General features: G+C 39.9%; 1 protein-coding gene across 1 annotated transcript in view; it reads right to left on the bottom strand.

Moving 5' to 3' along the window:
- Nucleotides 1-1,313: 1,313 nt before the first annotated feature.
- The window catches only part of LOC137255642 (active breakpoint cluster region-related protein-like), a 76,320-nt gene continuing 57,333 nt past the window's right edge, over nt 1,314-20,300 (bottom strand). The window contains exons 7-22 of the mRNA XM_067793108.1: nt 17,755-17,800; nt 15,856-15,908; nt 15,496-15,615; nt 15,009-15,133; nt 14,251-14,327; nt 13,291-13,397; nt 12,892-12,966; nt 12,382-12,520; nt 11,094-11,201; nt 10,381-10,449; nt 9,501-9,700; nt 8,751-8,807; nt 8,321-8,570; nt 8,054-8,188; nt 6,891-6,996; nt 1,314-4,679 (exon numbers count right to left, since the gene is read on the bottom strand). Of these exons, the coding sequence (XP_067649209.1) occupies nt 4,460-4,679; nt 6,891-6,996; nt 8,054-8,188; nt 8,321-8,570; nt 8,751-8,807; nt 9,501-9,700; nt 10,381-10,449; nt 11,094-11,201; nt 12,382-12,520; nt 12,892-12,966; nt 13,291-13,397; nt 14,251-14,327; nt 15,009-15,133; nt 15,496-15,615; nt 15,856-15,908; nt 17,755-17,800 (1,887 nt within the window). The 3' untranslated portion in view covers nt 1,314-4,459. The remainder of the gene's footprint in view (nt 4,680-6,890; nt 6,997-8,053; nt 8,189-8,320; nt 8,571-8,750; nt 8,808-9,500; nt 9,701-10,380; nt 10,450-11,093; nt 11,202-12,381; nt 12,521-12,891; nt 12,967-13,290; nt 13,398-14,250; nt 14,328-15,008; nt 15,134-15,495; nt 15,616-15,855; nt 15,909-17,754; nt 17,801-20,300) is intronic.

Consider the following 20,300-nt stretch of genomic DNA (forward strand, 5'->3'; position numbering starts at 1 on the left):
CTATTTACATATCTCATACCTTGATGCACAATGAAAGCACAATGAGACTAAATTAATATTCACGCAAATGTCACTGATGATAGGAATATACATACAATACTGACAAGAGGGACTGAACCTAATACATTGTGAATGAGGTAAATTAATTTAATACAAAAATCATCAATGAGAACGCTCTGAGATGAGAGTAAGTTGAAGGTGTTTAAAACCTAAAATGCAAGGAGCTGTAGGAACATGACTTTCATCAACAGTGAATGAGTCATCTTGACATATTGTATCAGAGCAAGCGAGTGAGTTTAGTTCTCTGTCGTTTTTCGCAATATTCCAGCAATATTGCAGGGGACACTAGGAATGGGGTACACACATTGTACCCAAAATGTGGAACTGAACTGGACTCCATCCTCCCAGTTTGTCTATTGTACAGCTACATCACACAGAAAACAGAATTCATATGGTGGGATTCAAACAGTATCATTGTGAAAAAAGAGCACCTCTGTTCAGTGGTGAAGTATGTCAATAAAGTACACAACTGACTCTGCAAGATGCATTCATAAAAAGTCCACACCATGTTTCAAGCGACAAGGGTGAGACAATTCTGTAATATAGCTGTACCATAGGTCATCTAAAGAATCAAACTCAGGACATCGACCTGAACACTCAACCCAATGTGCTACCACAAATCCCTGTGCTCAAACAAGGAAATGACCTTCACATTGTTAAAATCACTTTGTGAAACCACCTAAAGAAACAGAGAAGAAATTGAAAATTATGAAGGTACCTTTTAGACTCTTCCTCTCAACATCGGTACAGGAACTTGCAGAGATTGATTACAGGAATGGACGTAATCATGTGATGAGTGGTGAGAAGGGAGAACAGGACATGGTCACAGCATGTATGTAGGAATTATAGTGCAAAGTTGCATATTTAGGTTGGTCCTGCTTAAAAATTAAAATCAATTTGAAATGATGGATCGATGAAAAAATCCCTAAGTGGTACAGTGTCTTGGGTGGTTATGGAAAGCACCAATGTGAGATTCGTGTACCAAATTCTTAACATATGAAACTGATCAACATGTCAGAATATAAACTTTCCGACAAAATCTAAATAAGTCTTTCTCTTTTGGAATGGCTCAGGTGGTTTCTCCAATAAAATTCATTTCCTCGTGATGTACAAATTAATCAACTCAATGATTTTCGTAAAATCAACACACACACACAAAATGGGAAATCTGGAATATTTTGGGGTATGTCTTTGCAAAGAGGTCTAAGCAACCATTTCATAGAGTTATGACCCAAAATACTCATGATCTGGAATTTTTTTTGCTTTGGCATTTTTTGACAATAACCATGACAACAACAAAACAACAGGCACACTAACTGTGTATCTCTACACACAGGATTGTTTGCATTTGCAGGGGCGGCAACATCAATTTAATTTTCACAAAAATATTTATAGAAATCACTCCTGTTGTAATCCTCTACTGTCACAAACACAGACCTTCTATAAACGTAGCTGATTGGGTAACTGTATGTCTGTATCTAAAACATTGACTTGAGAAAGTCACTATGGGGACAGGATTCTTGGAGTTCCTTTAGTGAATCTATCCATTATCAGGAATTAATCCACTGTCTGGGCTTCATGAACACCCCTATCAGTGAATCTGAAGAACTGTCCACATCAAGCAGCAACGGACACAAATGTAGTAACCTGTATTGTTACTTCAGCAACTCATGTAAGAGACACGAAGAGCATCTGTACATCTCTGTACAACAATGTTGACACTGTAAGTCATAGAAGGATCTCAGCACATGGTTCATTCTACATCCAAACACTCAATAGTTTGTTTATGATAAAAAAAAATATGTATCATCATCATTTTACATAATCAAATCACTCTGGATCTATTCTGTCACACAATATATCAAACAAATTGGCACTTGACGATTTTGATCTAGATCTGGAGTTGTCATGTCTAAGCTTGGGTCGTACTGGGAAATGTTTAACACAACCATTGTAGCACTAATGTATTTTTAACTCCCATACTGTAATGGGACCCCTATATAGTCATAGCGCTACAATGATTGTGTAACAGGCCCCAGGCCCCAAGGTGATTGAAACTCTCATACTTTAATATAGACTTATGACAATCGTAGCACTACAATCACTTTGTGACAATGGTCCCAAGGCCCCATTTCACAAAGCGGTTGTAGTGCTAATGTGAACCTAACTCCCATACTTTAGCATCCACTTACGACAGTCGTAGTGCTACAATCACTTTGTGGAACAGGCCCCAGGAGCTCAGTGTCATGTAGAGTCTCTCTCAAACTTTAAAAGATTTCTTGGGAACACCTGCTTTCTTACATCTTGGATTTCAGGTACGCAATTTTCAGGCATATGTAATGACACATAAATAACTAGACAAATGTAATTACCCCTCTGGTGGACAGTTTTCTCTTCTATTTACAACTAGGCATGAATATACAGCTTTGTACAATCTACTAGAATGTTTATGTTCTATATAATCTGAAGGTTTCACCTTTGTAAAGGCTTCATGGAATGATCGAAAGATCTACTTAAATATCTTTTCAAAATGTTTACACTACAACTAGTACCATATTGAAGCAAGCAACAGCAAAATAATTTGACATCTTTATCTCTAAAACTATACTATTCTGTGTGCTCTTTGTCACCTAATCTTCAAATGTGGTAAAATGGCTAAAACTGACAGTCTTGGACTCTGGATATTACCATGGTAACACATAGATGTCATAACCCAAAATAAAAAGCTTTGAATCTGGTGCATAAGTGTTATTTGTAACCATGGTAACATGTCTGACACAATGAAACCATGGCAACAGACAGTCTCCATGGCAACCTGTCACACTGAACACTCTCAAGCAACACAGAGTCACATGGCTAGGAGTCAAAGACTAGATGCATATCAAGCATATCTCTCCATACACTGTTTAGACACATACACATCAAGACCAGTCAAGTCAGTCATTAGATACAGCTTGAGTGCATGCTAGGAAAATAAATAGTAGGATCACATGTAAATTAATACAGTCCAAACAATACAGCCATCTTCGCAATGTTTTCTGAGAAGGCTGTATTGATCATCGGAAAACTGACAACGTTCGTACACCTGGAGTGAGTGAGTTTAGTTGCATGCTGCTTTTAGTAACATTCCAGCAATATCACTACAGGGAACACCAGAAATGGGTTCACACATTGCAACCATGTGGGAATGGAACCTGGGTCTTCGGCGCAACAAGCAAACACTTTGACCACTAGGCTACCCCATGACCTGGAGACACAGTTTACGTAACAAAGTGTACATTAAACTGAGCAGTACAAACAGTCTATTGATGGAATAATTGGAAACCAGCACTTCATCGATGTCTGAATTCCTTGCAGTCAGCATGCTAAAGCACTTGAGATAATCACAAACAACAGCATACAGTTCCTTAAACACAATCACTTACTAACACAGAAAGCACTTCACCACACAAAACTTGTGAGTGTACATTATAGACAGGATATGGTTAAAGACAGCATACCATTTGGTGGTATCATATCATACTGTTGGTATGTAGACACAAGACAAAGACACATGAACATGTCTCAGGTCTTCTTGACTCTGGCCCTGTCAGGTCACATGTCAGCAACCACTCTGTAAACTCGCACAACGTCAAGGAAATTTTTTTTCTCAAACATCCCCCATCTTGGGTGTCAACTGACATCAGATTGTGGCTGTAAATAACACATTTTGCAAGGTCTGTTCTCTGTTGCTTCACATCACTGTACAAGTCATGTCACTTCAGTTCTCATGACGTCATGGCATTTCAGTTCTCTTGCGTTTTATAATATGTGACATGATGTCATGGTACTTCAGTCCTCAGATATCAACACCTCACAACATCATGATTTGGCTTCATGATATCCAAGTTGCAAGGATTCTTCTGATCTCAACCCTTCAACACCTCACAAAGTCATGTCTCTTCTCTAACACCTAACCCTTCAAAACATCTTGACTCTTCTCCAGTCTGAAAAATGTCCAATCACATGATATTCCCAAGATCTCATCTTCACTTACAGTGATGGACACAGAAAGTATAACACACTGAAATGTCTTTACAGGTATCCAGAGCCATGGGCAATAGAGGCCTACACAGCTTAAATCCTGATGTCAAACACTTGCAATTTCCCTCCGTGCTTCTGACTTCAACCCCTCGATGCATACATCACACCTTCATTGTGTTGCAATGTTGAAGTTAACGATGGAATGTTTCATGGATCTTTGGTCTCAAGGAAGGAAAGTATGGAAATATGACAAAAGACATTGATTCAAACCTTCAGTTTGAGAGTTACTACATTGTTTCAGTGAACAAATTTCTATCTTGTTGAGACATTGTTCAAAAGTCATGTCCTTGACATCTGACATTCTCTTGACCTTGACCTAGACCTGAGCTGACCTTCTGAGACTACGACCTTTCGCAGCAAGGGAGAGGAAGTAGTTGACAATGGCTGACTGATGCATGACCTGTTCGGTTGTTTTGGACATCATTTCTAGTGGGTTGGCAGTTGTATCTTTGACAGCTGGGGCAAGCAAGGTCGGGCCAAGGACAGTGGCAAGGTTGTGGATGGTCATCTTGTTCTCTTTCACATTCTTTGCAACTCTGAAATGACAGGAAAATATCACTTCATGCTTCCCTTAGCAACATATCTGTACACTTGAGTGAATGAAAGCTGGTAAAAGTGATAAACATTAATGTCGTAACTGTCAACTTGGCAATATCTACTAACAACCATTCTAGCTGGATAATTAGCCAAGCATAAACCAAGCTTGAAAATGCTTGAGTTCTGCAAATTCCATTCTGGCTGGGGGGAAGTAATTAACACAGTTGTTAATATCAAATCGAAACAGTGATAATTGCAATTGAAACCCAAAACCAAGATGTCAGATTCAAGTTTTGATGAATCAAACTGAATTGTTGCAGTTCTAGACAAAATGATTATGAATGAACAGCATATCACTTAAAACCTGATCTTCCCGCCAGATATACACAGAGAAAAAAGTTAAGCACCCCCTCGGTGTTTTTGGTCATTGAGTTGAACACACACAAATTTACAGACCGTGGTGAAATAAACATGAGTAATTAAGATAGGTTATCAAAGAACACATTCTTGGGAACACAAGAACACCACAAGTGTCTGATTTACAGTTCCATTTATTGTGTTACAAGCTGACCATTAAAGGGGGTAATTTTGCATACATATGAAATACTGTGACACTATTGAGCTGGTAAAGCTATGGGTGAACATGTGCTGATGGCATATGTCCATGAGCTCACAAAATGTGTCCAAAACAATTTACAGTCAGTAACGGGTACTTCCTCCAATTGCCTGGATCACAACGCTAACCCTTCGTCGCATACCCCTAACAAGACGCTGAAATTGAATCATGGGTATTCTCTGCCATTCCTTATGCAGTGCTGCCCCCAATTCATTCAAGTTCTGTGGCGGAGGTTCTCTTGCTTGCACACGACGACCAATGATATCCCAGATGTGCTCTATAGGGTTGAGATCAGGACTCATGGCGGGCCAGTCACACCTATCCACAGCATTCTGTTGGATAAAAAGGTTCACTGCGATGGAACGATGGGGTCTGGCGTTGTCGTCCATAAATACAGGTCGGGAAGCAAGAGTATGATTGTCAAAATGAGGAACGACATGTGGCTGCAGCACTTCCTGGATATATCGTGCACCTGTCAAATTGCCCCGTATAGTCAGCAGGTCCAACTTGCAATCATGTGAAAAGCATCCCGAAACCATCACAGAGCCTCCCCCAAAAGGAACATTTGGTAGGATTTTCCTAGGAGCATAGGCTGTATTACCACGCCTCCAGACCAGCATTCGACCGTTTTTGGGATGCAGCATGAAATGACTTTCATCAGACCAATGGATCCTTCTCCAAGACCTCAAGTTCCAGTTCTCCCTCGCTCGACACCACATCAGTCGCCGTCGTTTGTGGTCATTGGTCAACAGAGGACGTCTAATTACCCTCCTCGAAGCCAATCCAGCAGCCTTCAAACGGTTCTTAACAGTCTTAGAGCTCAATTGGCGATTTGGAGGCCAAAGACGTTTCAGGACTGTACTAGTCGCAAAGGGCAAACGTCTCGCCAGCCGTATCAGTGCTCTGTTTTCACGATGTGACGTCACAGGGGGACGTCCCGAACGTTGACGATCCTTGACTTGATTAGTCTGGGCATGCTTTCTAATGAGTCTGGTGATCACAGTGTAATGGTACCCTGTTTGTCTTCCAATCGCCTTAAAGGACATTCCTGCAGCGTGAAGACCAATAATCTGCCATCTTTGGTCTTCACACAATCTCCTGCGTGCCATTGTTTACGGTAATGACAAACCATCTGGAAAAAGCCCATTAAGTAGTGAATTTCGCCTGCACGAACATACTGCATTTCGGAAAAAGCATGGGTAGTTTGTTGCACGTGCATTGTTTGTTGTGTTCTGGCGCTCTGGTTTCACTGAAACACTGACCATATATTGCATACCTAATGTTGATTGGTGTCGACAAATGTCATATTTATTTGGGCTATTCAATGCATGGTCATAACTATTTAATTAGGGGGGTGCTTAACTTTTTTCTCTGTGTATATATAAATTTCGACAATTATTCAAAAACCCTTCATATTTTCCAGATCAGGTATGACAAAACAATTTGCATGACAGACTCAGATTTTTGTGAACTTATTTTTATCACATCCTGCAACATCCACCAAAACAGATTTCCCAAAACACCATTCTTTCCATGTTAGGCTCAGTACTTATCAATACGCCTACTACATGTCTTGTTGACCAGCGCTGCTTACCTGACTAGATGCTCCAACAGGGTGACAATCGTGTAGTAGTTGGCATCAGGGAGGTTGTGAAGGAGACCCAGCATGCACTTCTCCTGAGCTTCTTTGTCCGATAATTCTGCAATGGCAGTCATCACATTTAAATAATGATTGTACCATGGCTTTGTGGCAGTCTCCTTGATGTTGCCCATGTTGTAACCTGCTAGTTTCTGCATGGTTTCACGGTAGTGATTCTCACTGGATAATGCTTGTTCCGCCCCCCTTAGTGTCTAAACTATGACGTCATCATATACAGGTTTTGCCATTGTAAACGATTTGTCCTGCCTTTTGATTGACAGGTGTTGTAACTAGACAAACCTCTCGTCTACCAGTGGGTACCATGTATCTCTAGAGTGCTCAAACTTCACCAAGCAAGTCGTCTTGTCAAAAACTAAATTTGGGATATGATGACATGGATCGACTAAGCCTGCCAGATCTCATCAGTGACCTATCTACCAGCATGGGCTGCAGAAGATCATCACGAGTTGCATTCAGCTATTCTGACCATCCTATTCATTAATCATCTGAATAACATGTGTCCTCCAAACTAGTGACTTGTTCCATCTGATTCACTTTCATGCACTACTGTATACCATTGATACACTACTCACAATTATCCACTGAGTGAATGAGTTTAGTTTTACGCCACACTGTGCAATATTCCAGCTACATGGTGGCAGTCTGTAAATAACAAGCCTGGCCCAGACAATCCACTGATGAACAGCATGATCATCGATCTGCGCAACTGGGAACCAATGACATGATTCAATCATGTCAGCAAGTCTGACAAGCATGGGTTACTGAAGATCAATAACCCTGGACCTTCCAGAATTATACAGTCCTAAAGTGACTACGACAATAAATCAGATATGTCAGATATGCAACATCAGCTGATGAGTAATGAATCAAAAACAACACGCTACTGAACACATTATCATTCTGCATAAAGTTCTGATGCAAATTAAACTATAGGCCATCAATGATATGACTAGTCACCTGTTCTGAATGACGAAAGGTTAACCAAAACACCTCTGGCAAAGTTTATGTTTTCTGGGGTTAATTAACCATGATGTTGCAACAGAATTTGTATGTTCTCACGTCCAAAACACAATCATGCCACAAGCAGCAGTACTCACGTAGTGAATCCACAAAGTTGGTATAGTTAGCCTCGGTGAAGAGAGGCTCAGGCAGCTCGCGGAAATACAGCTTAAGCATGCCTGTGACAGCGTGGATGTCACAGTCAGTCACAAGATGAGTCCCTGCTCGCACATCTGCAAGTAATGTATGTTAGCTTATACAGAGGGGTCCATGAAATGAAATATTTTGTACTTTATTTTTGCAACAGAGTCAGCAGAAGAGTCTCAGGAATCAAATATTCTTTTCTTCTAGCTGAAGATTCTTACTTTTATCAAAAGTCTTCTTCAACTTCTGCACCTCAGAGGTTACCCCCGACACTCTGTAAATTCCTGTTTCATCCATGCCTCGTTTCTCCACTTCCTGTATGCAGGCTGTCACGATGGAGGGGACGGTCTTCCCCTCGCGGCGGGCCGATGTGCTGATCTTCACCCCGAATACCCCGGTCTTCTGTTGAGAGGGTGTTCGCCGCATTGTGCGGTTAGCTGGGGTGTGACGAACTGATATCACCAGTGACACCTGGAACATGACAAATAATGAGCAGACGGCCAAGAAATGATTGGTTTGACTTGGAAAGCATAAGAGTCCTCTGTAATTGTGTAATACTGATATTCTCTAAGATTCACCATTTAAACATTCAGACAACTGTGAACAATTTCTGCTTTCTAAGTGGCCATTTTATAACTCAATGGCACTTACGTCATTCATGGAAATTGTTTTTTCTTGGAAATTTGTCTTCAGCCAAGATTTGCTAAGCTGAAAAGAAACAAAAACATACGGTGATGTAGAAGTAACATGAAACTTCAGTGCTTAAAAATACACTGACACGTGAAGAGTACAAGATGTATCAAACTTGGACCATATGTTAGAAACTTAGATGTTAGATATGCACCACACCACTAATGTTGAGAAAGTACATGAGGTAACTACCGCTACAGTTGTCGTAAGTCTACATCAAAGTCATAAAGTAACATAGAGCTTCATACTACAATGTATGACAGAAGTCTACATTATAGAATATGAGCTACCAGGTACATAGAGATGAGGCAGAAGTAGACTGACGTTGAAGCATGTGTCAAGTACCATGACAAAAAGACAAACGTGTATGTTTAGTTAGGGTGAGCATAGTTCTATGACTCACATACATCTATGCTCTAATATAGTCTGAAATCACTTGTCACAATATGCTGATCTCAATGAGAATGCAATGCTGTTGACTGAGTGACACGGACGGACGGACGGACTGACAGACTGACTGACTGACTGGAGTTTTACATCATGACTGGGAACACCAGAAATGAGCTCCACACATTACATCCATAAGGGGAATCGAACATGGATCATCGTCACGATGACCAAAAGCTTTAACCATTAGGCTACCCTACCACCCTGTAATGCTGGTGACCCAGTGCATCAATGTAAAATAGACAGACTGGTACCAGTTCTCACCTCAAGAGCTCCCCTCCCTAGCAGCCTGTCAGACTTGTTGTCGACCTTCTCATACACAAGTACACGGAGTGTCTGACTCCCATCAAGCTCCAGCTCAAAGTCCTCATCCCAAGCTGGGTCTGCTGATGACGGACATATGTTGGTCCGCGCCTTCATGAAGAAATGACCATACGAGTCCATCTCCACACAACAGTAGGTGTCTGAAAACACATTTTGTTGCATTGGTGTGTTATCGAGCAGTGTTGTCCTATTGAATTGGGGAACATGTATATATTTCTAAAATAATTTCTAAAATATTTGTTGCATTTTCATATAAAAACTGAAAGCAAAATATATCCAAGTTTAGAAAATATGAAATCTCATAAAAGTAAGCGTTCTTGTTGGTCTCTTATTTAAGAACTTTTGCTGTTCAGTAAAGTCATGATAAAAAATTCAACAACTGTTCCTCAAAGTGATAGTAACTGTAAGAAGACAGTAACTCCCATACTTTAACACCGACTTACAACTGTCTTAGCACTAGGATCACTTTGAAGAATGAGGTCCTTGGCTGTTGTATAGATCCTGAGAATGTTTTGATGGACCACACAAAACTAGGACTTTACAGAGGGGATTCATTTTCATTGTACAAAACAATCTTAGCACGTTAAGGTATGGCAGTTACAGTCGTCTTAGCACTAAGATCATTCTGAACAAAACATCATGGTTACATATTTCTATTCTATGGTGCCAAGATACTTCTTTCCTAACATTTACTTGTCACTGTACAAAAAAACCTTCATGACTGTCAAAAGCGCATGTTAATGTATTGGAATTACAGTCAGTTTAGTTCTAAAATCACTTTGTATATCGGCACCCAGGACAATAGGAAGGGAAACCTTACCACAAGGAGTCGCCAGGCCGTTAAGTTTGTGGACCGTCACGTTCAAAGTCCCATTCAACACCTCCTCATCTGTAACAGACAGAGTGACCATGTAAAGATCTAATCAGCTCAGGACCAAACAATCCAGTGACAAACATAGTTAGCAGAGATGGCAACCCTAAAGTGTTGCAAATAGAGGTTTCGAGGATAGAAATTAGTAGTTTGACCATAAAATTTGTACTCAACTAGACCCGTGAAGGTCCCGGGGTAGAATAGGCCTTCAGCAACCCATGCTTGCCATAAAAGGTGACTATGCTTGTCGTAAGAGGCGACTAACGGGATAGGGTGGTCAGACTAGCTGACTTGATTGACACATGTCATCGGTTCCCCATTGCGCAGATCGATGCTCATGTTGTTGATCACTGGATTGTCTGGTCCAGACTCGATTATTTACAGACCGTCGCCATATAGCTGGAATATTGCTAAGTGCGACGTAACACTAAACTCACTCACTCATTGTACTCAACTAAATTCTTAAAATTGCAAATGTATTGAAATCAGCTTCAGCTTTATCGCCCCGATTTCTAGAAACAAACTTAAGTTTGTACTCAAATCTAAAACTGAGTTTCACAATTTGAAACAGCTTAATTTTTAACTCAAGATCCAGAGATCAACACAGTGAGGACCTAGCGCAAGGCAACTCACATGTAATTTCACAGTTTAGTTCGGCTTACCTTTCTGCATGAGCACAGACCCAAACTTGTTCACCTGAGGTAGGGCTTTGGAGGTGTTGACGAGTTCCTGAACCTCGTATGTGCTGAGACCTGGGTCCTCTCGGCCACCTAAAACAGAACACCATCAATGTCAGAAACACATGTTCCTAAAGTCTCTTAGAGACATTTGTCTCCTACAGGTATCACTGGATAAAACAGCCACCTAGATCAGGACACCATCCACATTAGACACACATCTTTCTACAATCTCCTGGACATGTTTCTCCGACATAAAATGGCATGAATTATGAAAAGTTCTGAATTCATGCCATTATAGTAACAATTCATGCCATAGTTTCTGAGGAAAATGTGTCACGTGTATGAAGAAGCAACAAAGAGAAATCTAATGCTTGGAATAACTTTGAGACAAATTGTCAAAGACAGAATTCTTTTTTCCAGGTTGTAAGACATAATCAGCCTGGAATCCATTCTTGATGTGAGTGAGTTTAGTTCTACGCCACCTTTAGCAATACTGCAGTAATATCATGGCAGGCAGACACCAGAAATGGGCTTCAATCATTGTACCCATATGGGGAATCAAACCCAGGTCTTCGGCATGAGGGGAGAACACTTTAACCACTAGGCTACCCCACTCTATTCTTGATGTGACCAGCCTACCTAACAGTGTCCCCGCTATTCTCTCATATATCACCCTACGGAGATAATGAAAAGACGTCCTAGACCTACAAGCCACAGTGCTGTTGTCCAAAACAACCATCAAGCCGTGGTGGTCGAAAGTCTATGTTAAAGTATGGACTTAGTGCTAAGACCACTTTGTACAACCAATCCTGGTTTTATTACTATTCCATAGCACCCAAGATACTTTTTCCTGAACATTTGCTTGTCATAGTACAAATCAATACTGTGACTGTCAAAAACCTATATTAAGGTAGTTACAGTCATCTTTACGCTAAGACAACTTTGGATAAGTGATCCGGTTGTATTACTATAGTGGAAGCTGTCAAAACCGGCATCTGTTTAATCCAGCAAGTTGTCAACACCGGCATAAAATCCAAGTCCCTTCTGTGGCTTGTACATTTATCACTACCTCTGCAGTCCGGCACGTTGTCTAAAATGGATTATTTTCCCCAGTCCCAATGAGTGCCGGAATAGACAGCTTCCACTGTATTCCAAAATATTACTCTTTAACATTCGGGTATGACGACTTTCTGATAATCATTAACAAATGTTATTTTATCATTAATAAAGGCTATTTCATGTTTCCACCATCTGCTTCCCAGCTACATACATTTTCTGCTGAGTGATGTCATGGTTTCAAGCCATTCCTCCCTCTCGTAGTCGGTGGTCATCAGCAGGGTGTGGACCCTCCCTCCCTCATGGGTCAGCTTGACTGCCAGCTTGGGCAGGTGCAGGATCAGCTGGGCCTCCTGCGAAAAGGAGGTTGGTGAGTGAGTGGCTGAGTCAGTGGGTGGGTCAGCGAGTGGCTGAGTCAGTGGTTGGGTGAGTGAATGGCTGAGTCAATGGGTGGGTGAGTGAACAAGTGGCTGGGTCAGTGGGTGGGTCAATGGGTGGGTGGCTGTATGTGTAGAATGTGGAGTTTTCAGTGAGTTTTGGTAGATGATCATTTTGTGATGTTCGTTCATTCCCGTTGTCCCTAAAGTTATTTCTACTTATTGTGAATACTATCAGACATGTCAACAATGAACCCTTTGTAAAATTGGTAACTGATATGCATTTGCTAAGACATCAACAAATCCTAGAACTACAACACTGATCTTTCATCACTCAGAGTACCCACCAGCTCATAGATCTTCCTCTTTAGTTTGTCAACGTTGCGGGCTGCAGCTAAACCACTGATGGACCAGTGCTTGGACTGAAACACAACAGCATTAGGGTTCGCTAACCTGTCTTACAAGGTAAGTTAATTGTACGCATGATCTCTTTGTGGTAGACAAGACCCCAAAAAATGTGGCGGTTCCAATTAACACAACATTTTACTTTTAATTGGCCCAAGGAAGCTTCTATTTGGGGGAAGGGAACAGGTTTTTCAGTCATTTACATATCACTGAACATTTCCAAAGGTACTAGGACTCTAAACACTGATCAATAAGTGTCTGACATAATGTTTGAAATGTACATATTGATCAGAATGCTGAGTTCCAGACTCCATGACAGAGTGAGATTCTACATGACTCACCACTCTGGCTTCCTCATTCTTCATTTCATCTCTCAGGTCAGACTTCAGCTGGCTGATTTTTTTCTTCATTGCCTCGATATTGTCCTTCTGGGAGTGTTTCAGATCGTCTGCAATTGTAAAGTCATCTTTAAGAATTACAGGACATAGTCAAAGCTTAAGACTCGGTAAAATATATACTGGCTGCGTCCTTTTATCAGTGGCAAATGGAAGAGTACTTGTGATGAAAGTGAGATGTAAAATACAGAGGGATGGAGAGACATAGATGGACTGAAGAATGGATAGAGTCATATGGATAGATGGATGAATGGATAAGGACATGAATGAATGGAATACTTGGAAAGTGAAAGAAAGGAGATATGGAAGAATGGAAAGATGGATAGATGTCAAATGGAGCGACACATGAAGAAAGAATGGACTAGATAAAGAATAGACAGATGAAAAAAGCACAGATGAAAGAATGTATGAAGGATGGAGAGATGGAATCATGGAGACAGGATGGATTGATACATGTAAGGATGATACATGAAAGGATATACATACAGACTGAAGGACAGATAGAAAAATTGACAGATGGATTGACAAAGGATGGAAAAACAGAAGAGATAGACGATTGATATATATATATTCACGATGTATGAATGAGTGAGTGAGTTGCCTTTTATATCGTTTCTAGCAACATTCCAGCAATATCATTGCTTGGAACACTAGAAATGGGCTTCACACACTATACTCGTCGGGAATCGAACCCATGTCTTCGGCGTGACAAGCAAACTCTTTAACGACATGGTTACCCCACCACTTCTTTCATCAGGTGGGTGAGAGAGTCAGAAGATGCTCAAAATAAGTCTACATACCACTAAAGTACCCCAGAACCCTTCATGAAATACAGAGATAAGGTACATGATGCAGAAAGGATGGCCAGCTGGAATGATGGCCAGACAGATAGATAGTAGAACCAACCTTGGTAGTCAAAGTGGGCATCTATTGTAAGTCGACACAAGGGAATAATCCACTTCACATCAAAGTTTGATGTTTTCCTGGAAATGAAGAAGAACACATTGATGTTATTCCAAAAGTCAAAATATACCAAAAACATTGACCACAAATCATCAATTTTACATGACACTCCAGCTTCTCTCTACACTTTTATTTTCACTTTAGTTTATACATTTATATATGGTGCCAATATCCAGATCATCTCAGAGGCGCCTTGTTTTTCCCTCAATCATTGGATGTCACTCTCAAACAGCACAATTATCAATCTCGACTCAATGAGGATCATACAACTCTTGCAGCCACTAGATGCACTGAGTTAATGTGGCTGTCCCATCCTGTGATTGGGGCGTACCCATTCACAGCTGGGTGGACTGGGACATATAGTCACAGCATTTTGTGCAAGTTTACTGCACACTGCTGTACTTGTAACTAGCTGTATGCATGAATTTGTGTGGCCACCATCTGGTCACATACCAACAGATTCATGGGTTCTTTTAAGTGCACAGAATTGTGTACTGAACACTAGGGGTTATGACAACACTGAAAGCGTATGCACATAAAACTCCATGGTTTTTACACCCAGTCACAGGTGGGGTTGATCTCGTCATCTCAAGCTCGCGAAATCACTAGACTGGCACCATAGCCCGCTCGCACCCCAGTTGTCCATTGTCATTCTGTTTGCAGTTATTGTATGCATATTTCTTGTGATAATGACAACTCACCTGTTGCTCTCTTTCTTAGTGCAAACGAGGATGTCGCTGAAGAGGAAGATGTAGCGCACCTTACGCTGCCCCGACACCAGTTCCACAAGGAAACTACTCTTCACCAGGTGACGCTTCTCCTGGGGCTGTAACACATACAATAACTGTAACTCCATGTCCACAGAAGGGAGTGAGGGAGTTTGTGTTTCGGGGGTTTTCTGGACTGTTTCTAGCAACATGCTGGTAGCAACACAACAGGGGACATCAGAAATGGGCTTCGCACATCACATCCATCTTTGAAGTGACTATAAAAAATCTCCCAAAATGACTAACGATCATATTTCGTTTTTTGTTCTATTTTATGACATTTTGTAATGTTAAGAATGCTTTGTGGATCGGGACCCAGAACTATGTGCAAAATGTACTGCTTTCTGTAGAATATTCATTGTAAACCACAGTTATGTCCCCTCGAGACAAAAGAACAAGGGGAGGTAATTCCTGCACTGACCAGAGCTCCACTCTCTCTTATGGTGGATGAGATTTCCTCAAGGTTGTACTGCGACAGATCAAGGGCCTTCTTCAGCAGCCGGTGGTCTTCATGATCCTCAGGTGTGTGCTTGATCAGATCCTGCAACGAACAAAAGAAGGTAACTGAAGTGGTCAACAAGTGGGGACTGTTAACAGACAACATTTCGGTTTTATTCAAATCCACATTTTTGAATGGCATTTAGAAGTGATTGAAGACATGAAAAGTCAATTTCAATTTTGGAGAAAAATTATAACAATTGCCATTGACCCCCCATTGAAGTTTCCCTGTTAAAATCTGACCCATTTGGATGTCTTTGATCACTTTTTCGGGTACACTTACATGAAGGACCAAGGCGTTCCTCTGGACTCTCTGAACAGGCTTGAACAGCGCATCTGTCGAAGATGAGGAATCAGTGAACTACACATCATATGATACCAACAAGTAGTGTTGGGATTCAGAAACCAAATCCACTATTGATTATCGGAGGACTTGTGGTGAACAATTATTGTTTATAATCAAAACATATGGACATTTTTAAAGTAATCAATTTGAAGGGGTTTTCCCCATTGTTTTACATAACTAATACTGTGATGAGATGAAAAGCACACATGCAAGAAAGACACTGGCATCGTAATTAAACAAAAAGCATGGTTAAAATTTACAAAACGCATTCAGTGTTGCATCTAAGAATTAACAAATGTGGGTTATGCAACTCATCACCTCTTCAAATGTGGGTATCTAGGGAGTTGTAAGAATCTTAACGAAAACAGACTTGGAGCATTTACTACCTAGCAATCTTTTACACTTCCATTTTTTATTGGCACACAACGGCATTCATATCGGCATTTCAACTTACATGATCTTTTGTGAAAGAGTCAGATATGCATCGTTTCTAAGGCTCACACATCATTGTTATTGAGAAAACATTCAAAGTCCCACTTATTGAAACTTTCTGTAGTATTCTTAACTATGTTGACCCATGACCGCCACGTTTGAGAACGCCATTAGTTCTGCTCACTGTCATTGGTCGGGTCACGTCACGTGATATCTGACAGCCAATCAGAACAACTATTACTTCTCGATATGTATTAAGGTTGTATTTATTTCAAGCGATGTGTTTTTCCTAAATTTGTTTGTCTTTCATTTCAAGTACTCGATACTAAATTTAACCACATGTACTGGTGATAATAAATATAAAGTTTACACTTCATTAGTACAAAACTGCGTACATAATATTAAATTTACGTGACGTGTGACGCATCAAAAATTAAAATAGCGTTTTGTTTAACTGAAACTGAGTAAATTACACAATTATGCAGTCCAGATGCAACACTGGGCCTGTCATGGCATGACACATCATTAGCAATTTGTTCACCCAGCTAAAAATGAGTACCCGGTGGGATAAGTATAACCATCCAGCCCCTCAAAGACAGCAGGAGTTCTCTGGGATAATTATATCTATAGTGTTTTATGAGTTTGGATCACGTCAATGCATCATGGAGTTCAGCCCTATGTAACTGGCCTTATTATTAATAATATTGTAGTAATCTGAAAGGATATGGTGATCATAATACTTTTCAGTATTATATTTGAATTATGGGAACCAAAAATGAGCATGTTTGTTTGCGAATATTCATCCAGTTTCATGGTTAGTTCACTAGTTCACTTCATTAAAGTGTGTTATACTAACACATCAAAATTCCAATTCATCCATGATGTTTTTTACAATCATCATTCTTAATCATTCTTTTCATCAATTTTTCATTATTTTCGATCCTGCAACACCACTTCCAATAAGCACAGTATGGATTGGTTTACGAAGTGATATTGTCAATTATGCATTTTACATATCAACATACTTCACATCTTTATCTTCAGAGAATAAGTAAAAAGTAACTATGTAATCTATGAATAGAGTGATCATTAGATAATATATGTCATGATCAGTAAATAGTGAATGAGTATTTAGCTTCTACATAGCTTTTAGCAATATTCCAGCAATATCACAGTGGAGGACACCAGAAATGAGCTTCAACATTGTTCCCATGAGGGGGAATCAAACCCTGGTCTTCAGCATGATGAGCGAATGCTTTGACCACCAGGCTACCCCCCTGTTCCACCAGAGCTAGCCATATTGAATTGAATAGTCACCAGAAAATTCACCAATAAGAGTGTTTATCTGACTCCAACGTCCATCTACATGATTTCACTATCTCCACGATCACATGACATACATACCTTCAAGATTTGTTACTTCTTTTGCATGAGAACCAAATGTCACTTTCTGAAATGAAAAAAATAAATTCTCAATAACACAACCGTACAATGTGCTACCTTTTCACCTAATGAGGTAACAGCTACCCCTTGAGGGAAATGTTCAGTGTATTACCTTTCGATGAAACTGTGCAATGTGCTAACTGTACAATGAAATGTGTTCAACTCACTTTTGTTTTTTAAATTATCTAACCGATTAAACTTGGCAACACAAACGTTGCACAGGTTCGCTGAAAGAGTTAGGAGGAGTTCTTGCTTATATTTTTTTAAAGTTTGGGACCTCTCAGTTTGTATGACTTCCTCCAAAATCTGAGTCGCACAACGAACAGACCTTCGCAGCTACAACTGCTATAGTTTTTTACACTGGCAAGCTAGGTTATAACTGCGGCTTAGCTGATTGCCTACTGTGAGAATGTGGAGCAACCAAAGGGAGGTAATAAAATTATCGGGCCGAGCCGTAGATGCATCCAGGGTATAGTGGAGATTTATTGGAACATATACCCTGGAGATATCGAGAATGGCCATCAAACAAAAGCTGTCTAATCCGAACTGCTTTAAAATCAGCACAAAATGACTTGGCACCAGGCAAGTCCGTAATAGACAGATTTCATTGTATGTCAAAAGACCAGTTGTCAAGGTACTAAGGAAACAAAACTACACAGCTGGAGAAGTACTATTTTGTATTTGACACAAATTCTGGGTGTGTCTGTGTAGCCCAAACAAAAGCACTTTTATACTACATTCAAAGTTACTGCTGCATTTACTATCAAGGAAGTAAAACATCACTATTACTGCGAAATATAAAATGTTAACTACATTAAAAGATGTGAAGCATTCACAGGTATTAATTATAATGATATGCTCAGGTTTAAGATAACTATTTATCAAAATGGATTACGCTGTCTTTTGAATTATACTTTCCTCACACATAAAAAGAGGACTTGGAATCAAGGCAGATTAGGATGACCACAGGAGTTTTACCGGTTGACCGTACATAAAGTCATCTATTATGTGTTGTTGTAAAGGATCACACATGATAGTCACAAATCAGATTTATGCAAGATAGCAACCATTTTGAGTGGAATCACTCTTTCCTGGTTTCATATAGAGAGATTTCACTGGATCACTGGTTATATGTGAAGTGTTTGTTGACTAGTAACCACTCAGCAATATTCAAACTGCACAGAGATGCCAACAGGGATGTAGCAAGTGTTGCAGATAGTAATTTCAAGGATCAAAATTAGCAGTTTGATTACAAAATTAGTAGTCTACTAAATACTTGAAACCTTGATGGATTCTGAGAGTGATAATATGACACAAATCAAGTGTGAAGTTTAAAATTCATATAACTCCAACACCAGATTTCCAAATTATCAACATCAAATTTCTCCTTGTCTTATTTTTGGTGAAAATGTTATCAGTGAAAATATATGTTTCATAGATCCGAATTGTTATGAATTATTTCTAAGGCTAAAATTGGTAGCGACTATGATAAATCGTAGAGGTTGGCATCTCAAGCTGTATAATAATTAGGTTCTAGACCAGACAATCTCATGATTGATACCTATACTGGTCTGTTTGTTTGTTTAATGTTTTTTTATTGATACCAAATTATCACAGGGATAGAAATGCAATGTTTTCAAAGTGAGTTCAAATTTAATGTCGTATCAGCAATATTTCATGACTAGGAAAGTTGTAAATACATTTTATGTATTTTATATTATTTTTTGAACTCGCACCAGACCAGCAGTTTAGGTGTGCCTTTATGAAAATAAGCCCAAAATGTCTGATGATCTTATCAAACCTAAAACATCAAAACAATAGGCAACTAAATTCATTATTAAATCAGCAAACACCTGGGAAACCTATAAACTTGAGAGCTGGATTTCCTGAACACTATCATGACTGCAAGAATAGTTCAGCATCATTTGTTACTGTGCAGAATAATCCCCTACCAGATTATACCCCAGGGTTAACTACAGACTATACCCCTGGGGCTTACTCTGGACCAGACAATCCAGTTATCAACAACATAAGCATTGACTTGCACAATTGGGAACCGATGACAAGTGTCAACCAAGTCAGCAAGCCTGACCACCCTATCCCGTTAGTTGCCTTTTATGGCAAGCATGGGTAGCTGAAGGCCAATCATGCACACCCCACCTTTTAGCAATATTCTAACAATATTGTGACCAAAAAAAATGGCTTGACACAATGTACCAATCATACCCAATCCAACCCGAGTGTTTGGCGTAATGGGCAAATGCTTAAACCCCTGTTACCACCAAATGCTGTTTTTTTCATGCTGCAAATGATCTTTGTTGTTATCTGTAACTTGACATCATAATCATTCAACAAGTTTTAATAAACTCTAAAATGAATTGAAAATCTGGTTGCAAGGTTCACTAAAAGTGATCAGATTCACTAAAAGTTGGAATGCAGAATCACAATTACATTGTTTCCAAGCCAAACATTTTGCAGCTTAATTAACATAATAGTGCAAGGTGTCA

This window comes from Haliotis asinina, chromosome 1 (assembly GCF_037392515.1).
Source record: "Haliotis asinina isolate JCU_RB_2024 chromosome 1, JCU_Hal_asi_v2, whole genome shotgun sequence".
NCBI lineage: Eukaryota > Metazoa > Mollusca > Gastropoda > Lepetellida > Haliotidae > Haliotis > Haliotis asinina.